Source organism: Ursus arctos, chromosome X (genome assembly GCF_023065955.2).
Source record: "Ursus arctos isolate Adak ecotype North America chromosome X, UrsArc2.0, whole genome shotgun sequence".
Classification (NCBI taxonomy): Eukaryota; Metazoa; Chordata; class Mammalia; order Carnivora; family Ursidae; genus Ursus; species Ursus arctos.
Genome location: NC_079873.1, coordinates 119,584,640 through 119,590,639, shown reverse-complemented (window position 1 = coordinate 119,590,639; position 6,000 = coordinate 119,584,640). Strand labels below are relative to the sequence as shown.

At 47.2% G+C, this 6,000-nt stretch overlaps 1 protein-coding gene across 2 annotated transcripts in view; it reads right to left on the bottom strand.

Annotated features, from left to right (window-relative positions):
• Positions 1-2,962: 2,962 nt before the first annotated feature.
• GPC3 (glypican 3) overlaps positions 2,963-6,000 on the bottom strand; it is a 406,719-nt gene continuing 403,681 nt past the window's right edge. For both annotated transcript variants that reach the window (XM_026520618.4, XM_026520616.4), the window contains one exon: positions 2,963-3,482. In XM_026520618.4, the coding sequence (XP_026376403.1) occupies positions 3,313-3,482 (170 nt within the window). In that variant the 3' untranslated portion in view covers positions 2,963-3,312. The remainder of the gene's footprint in view (positions 3,483-6,000) is intronic.

Below are 6,000 nucleotides of genomic sequence, written 5' to 3'. Positions count from 1 at the left end.
AAGGGGCAAGAGTCCGTGACTGAAAACTACTCATGTTGGCCGCTCTGGATGAGCCGGGACCCGAGGGTGAAAATTCGAGGAAGGCAGATTTAGGATTAACCTAATAAAGCCTGATTCATATTATGGAATTGTATGTCTGGTATAATCTCATGGGTGTGAATATACATATACAGAGAAAGAAAGCCTAGAAGGATATAGATAAAATATTTAATAGTAAATATCTACGGTGATGGAATTATGGGATACATGTCATTTTTAAAACTTTATATAATGCTCTATTATTAGAATTTTTATTACCTATTGTATTGCTTTTGAATAAAACATATCTGCTAAAAATTGGAGGTGTCCAGGAACCAAATGGTCTGCTCTATGAGCCAGTGAGAGCCTTGCCCCAGGCAGTCATCAAACAAAGATGGTGGGATGAGCCAGCAGGTGTTTTCCAGGATTACACAGGTTATTCCCTGATTTAACCTTGTTCAAATACCAGAGACGAGTTGCTGAAGGTTCACACGTGCATTCAAATGAGAAGGAGGCCTGGAAACTTCCAGCACGATGGGGCAACTTCCCAGCTGCCAGGCCTATTCTAAGGACAAAACAGTCATTTTACCATAATTCACGTGTAGGAAGTTTAAATCAGAGGGTAGAATAAAAAGTTCAAAAATGAAAAGCCAGTAACTAGCTGTGAAACTGGATTCTGAACGAGAGGAAGAAAAAATACAGAAGGGCAGGGAAAGGCATGGATGGAAAGTGAAGAGACCGGCTATTGGGTGGAATAAAGCGTCAATAAAAGACGGTGGAGCATCCCTGGTTTGTAACGGGGTATGTTTACCCTTTTTTATCCCGACCATTTAGCTGAAGCCAGCAGGCCATGCATATCCCAGAAGAGGTGTCCTCTGCCCCTACCACTCAGCCTTGATGGACCCAAGCTGGCAGACAGTGTACCAAGGCATCAGACACACTGGCTGGCTAGGGCCATGTTCTGGGCACTGAAGTATGTCAAATATGACCCCAGGCTGGCGAAGTCCTGAGAAGCATACGGGAACAGCACATACGTGACCCAGCACCGGGCGAGACAATGATGCTACAAGGGCCTAGGCCTCTTGTCCTGCCTCTCCTCTCTACCGGCGGGAGCCTGCGTGAGATTCTTTCTCTCTCTCTCCTTCTGCTCCTCCACCTCCCTTTTGAAAAATAAAATAATAAAATAAAATCTAAAAAATAAATACATAAAAACAACAAAAGCTGATAATCCCTTTCACCTTCCAGAGAGGAGGAACGGACTTTAGAACAGTCCTCTACTGCCTGCAGGCATAAAACCTGGTCTTGGAACCACAAATTATTTTTGCCACATTAAATAAAAACCTTACTGCAGAATGACAGGGACAATTATTAGGCGAGAAGTTGGCTCTAGCTCTTTCTTCTGGCCCCTGTGTTGTTGTAATATCGCCCTCCTGGGCCCGGGAGCAAACCTGCCCAGTATTTAGGTTTCCTGAATCCAAGAACAAAGATGTGTACAAATTCCATTCAAACACAGGAATAACGATGGTTTGAAAAACAAAGATAATTCCCTTTCCAGTCTTACCAACCGCTACAAATCACTGAAATCATATTAACAAATACAACTGATTGTAGTCTTCAGCGAAAGCAACGGAAGGAAACACTAAGCCAAACATTTCCAATTTGTGTTTGTGAGAATTTCTGCAGAGGATGAAAATAAATATTGGAGCCCTGTGGTCCGCAGGAGACCCTGTCAGAAGCATGTTGGTGACAGCAGGAGGGGGGAATGATACGTTGTGAGAAATGACACCTTCTGCATCCTGCATGGTGACCTCTGGCCATTGGACAGAAATTGGAGATCCTTGCTGGGACCACCTTCTAGAATCAAAGGGGACTCTCCGGTTCCTTCCTTGACCTTTGTTCGTGTTCCTTCACAGTGGCTCACCCTCTCTTTCTCATACTCATTCAGCCTCTCCCGTCCTTGCCTCAGGTAGGAGTGGAGTTCCTGCTCATTGGAAAGAATCAATAACGTTTCTGTTGACCTGACCTGGCAAAGGAGCCATATGCTAGGCATTGTAACAGCGGCAAGTTGGTTATTCCTGAAGCTCTTTGGCAGCAGCACGTCCGGGTATCAGCACTGGCGCCGTGATGGTTTGCGATGTTGCATCTGTAAGACCCAGATTTCTGTGGGAACACCAGCCGACAGTCGACAAAGAGCTGGTATGGCGTGTTGGCGCCAGACTGTCCACTCTGGGAGAATGGGGATCAAATCGGTTTGGATTTCTCCTGCCTCCAGCGTCTGGTACGGTACCTGACATGCAACGGGTACACAAAACCGCGTTGCCGAGGAAACAAGTGTTGGATAAACTCACCCGTAGCCAAGAGTGAACGTGGTCACTTCCTAGAAATCATGGCTTTCCCGATGCCCACCTTTGTGGCCTGACCCAGGGTGACTGCTGGCCCTGCCATGGGCATGTCCCTGGAGAAGGGTGACAGACGACAAGCCCAAGACAGCAGCAGAGAAGCTTGGGAGTTAGTTCTTTGCACAATTACTCTTTCTTGGGCCCACATCTCTGGGTTGGGGGAAGGAAGGATGGTAATCGTGTGATTGAACGTGACCCACACGGATGGTTTCTCTTTGGGTGAAGTGTTTTCAGCAAAGAGAAATTTGTAAAAACAGACAGGTGAAATTTTTGGGATACCTTTTGTTCATTGGCAAGAATGCTCTAACTCAAGATTTCCATGGGAAATTATGCACTGGGAGGGTGTTGGGGGGGGGGGGCCTTTGACCAGGGCTCGGGGCCAGGACTGATACCCCACCAACAGGTTGGCAGGGGGGTAGGGTTGAAGGACCTCATTGATGCCTGATGGGATTTTTCCCCATACTGAACAGAAAGCTGGGCAAGGGGGAGGAAAAGCACTGTGTGGTCATCATAAACGAGGGCTTACAAAAAAAGACCCAATGCACTTTTATTTGAACATTTATTTATTTTTTTTCCAAAGAAATCCATGCAAAGGGAAAGAGAGAAAGAGAAAGGGAGACATGGTAACCATGTTCTAGCAACAAAACATAGGAAAATACTTTGGCACAACTTGAGTTTTTTTCTTTGCAAAAAGACGATCTACACTACCACTAATATTTACCTTCCTCAAAGACACCATTGATTTTCGAAAACACAACACATGGCTGGTCTTCTACTTAACGGCTGGAGGAGGTATACAAGATTAAAAAAATAGAGAAAAATAAGAAGGTGGCTCCCTTTAGAGAGGAAGGCCACAGGGTGCCGCCGGGCAGCACGGCCGCCACGCACTGGGAAGTCAGTGCACCAGCAGGAAGAAGCCCGCCACAGAGATGGCCAAGCTGGTAAGAACCTTCAGCGGGGAGTGGCCATTCCCCAGGTTATGGGAGTCCGCTATCTCGTTGTCCTTCTGGTTCACGGGCTGCTTGCTTCCAGGCACGTCATCCACATCCAGATCATAAGCCAGTTCTGCCGAAAGAAAAGAAGCATTTGAAATTGGGGATGACTCCCCGGCATCGGGTGTCCGCCAGTCATGGCTCAGGCGTTGGTCTGGACTGCCGGGGTGCCCCGGCTTCCGTGGAAAGGAAGGCCACCGGCTGAGGAGGAGCCAGGGCTGTGGGGGGGGGGTGGACCCCCCCCAAGCCAGAGGAAGGAGATGGCCTGAGGGGCTCCTTCCCAAGGTCGCACCAACTGGCAGAGGCTGGCTACCCCCCTTGGCCCTTTGGCTCCCCCCACCCACACCCTAGGGGGCAGGTGGGAAGCTCTGCGCCATGTCCCCCGAGGCAAGGCTGTGCTTGAAGCTCCCTTTCCTCCAATCTCACTGGTATTGAAATGGAAGGTGCTGGGTGGGTGACTCTGTGTGTGCCTTTGTGTGTCTGTGTGTCCGTGGGGCAAGGGACGTTGTAGACCCCCAGTGTGCCTCTCCCGGGCCCTGCGCCGCACAGACTTTCTCCTGGAAACCTCGCTTGAATTAGAGTTGAGGATAGGATAGTTTGCCATTGAAAGTTGTGTTATTTTTCCCAAATACTTCTTCTTTGATTTATGTCGTCTTTTCACACCACCCCCCCTTAAACACACACGCACAGAGCAAAATCGATCTAATGCATAGCATTTAAACTGCTACGAAGCAAAGACCAAGAAGAGGCCGATGGGTAAGGGTTTTCCTTCTTTGACCACCCACCACTTATGACATATGTTCATGGTTCTGAAAAGAAATTGGGGTGTTGGCACTGGCCTAACATGAACGTCTCTCCGAAGGCAAGTCTGAATAGATGGTGGTTTGTCAGGAAATGCAAGATGGCCAGCCCTGGCCCAGAGGGCAGCTTCCTTCAGCTTTGTTTTTCCAGATTTAGAACTCGGATCGACTCTCTTGGCTTTTCTAGACTCAGTCGCCAACGTTTCTATTTCAATAGCTTGGGAAGGCGGTGTGATGTGAGTGCCCTCACCAGCCAACTGTCCTGCGGCCAGTGGAGCCGGAAGGATCCCTCGGGGACACTGAGATACAGGGCAACAGGCACAGAGGAATGACTGGGATTCTACAGAGGGGAGGAAGGAAGGGGAAGGAAGGGCTCCTCTTACAAGGGATGAAACACTCAGTAAGTCACAGGAAGAAAGTGTGAGGACTCAGCTGGCCCAGGACACACGCAGGGCAGGGCCCGGGACCAGGGCCGCTCCGAGGCTGGCAATGGTTAGAGCAGGCAGCAAGGTCAAGGTGATCAAAGCCAGGGGGATCACACAATGCTCCTTTTCCAAAAGGGCTACCGTAGTTTCCACTTGCCCAGCAATGACGAGGGAACCAAATGTACTGGGCCTCAACTGGAAAAAGATACCATATCCAGCATAAGGTGATATATCAAGGTTTCTTGAATTGCACGTATTTGATTACTATACAGAACAACTTTTTCTCTTAGTTGACTGATTACATTTCTTAATGCATGACAGTTCATATCCTTTGCCTTTGTACCTGATGGGTATTAAGGTTTTTCCTCTTAATTTGAATATATATTTTATTGATTCCTTTGTCATATTAAATACAATGTTTCTATTTTGTGGTTAACTACAATTAGTTTTCGTTGCTGTACAAAGAAATCATGTCCTACCTTTTAATACATATGAGTCTGACTACATTTAGCTTCTCTAAAGCTGAGAAAGTTGTTCTCCCGGAGTTCCAAGAAGAATTCAAATCAAATTTTCCAGAGAACCCTCTTACCCAGGGAAAAGTGACTCGGCCAAGTCTAGTCTGGATTCCCTCTTCCCATAAGATAAATACACACAAAGAAAAGAAAGAGAAGAGGAGAACAAAGAGCTGCGCTCTATTTGGAAGTCAGACCTCTTTCTCGGCAAGGTGAACTATTCGCAGCGCACAAGCGAAGGCCGGGGTCAGCACAGGCTCAGGTCCCGATCGGATTTCACCAAAGTTGAGACCACATATGGCTCTAGCTGTTGAAAGCCCAGCCTTGAGTTGCAAGGCAACTTCTCAACTTAAATGCAGAGGAGTATTTTTAGGGTTGACCTGAACGAGTGAACTCTTAGCCTTGCTTTCGGATTCCTTTTCCGGATATTCCCCTTGCCCGACATCAGGATGAAACAACATCTATTCATGTTACCACTCAGCCCCTGTGCTATTTATCTTGCTCTCCAAATAATCCGCAAACACTGGACTGTTTCGCGTACTAGAGCGGTTACGCTATACCTAGCAGATGCTAAGCCCAGAAGTTTCGAATCTCCTTTGCCACCAAAGACATCGTTTGTTATTTCTATCTCTTGGGCCCTATGTTTTGGAATTATAAAAATGACGACCAGTTCCCGAGTCCTCATTGTGGGCCAGGCACTGTGCTAAGCTATTTATATACATTATCTCATTTAATTCAACCTTCTCAACAATGTTGCCAGGTAGGCATTATAATTCCCATTTTATTGACAAGGAAGCTCCAAATCAGATTCCTTTTTTGGCCCATATTTACACAACTGGTGGTAGAGGGGCTGT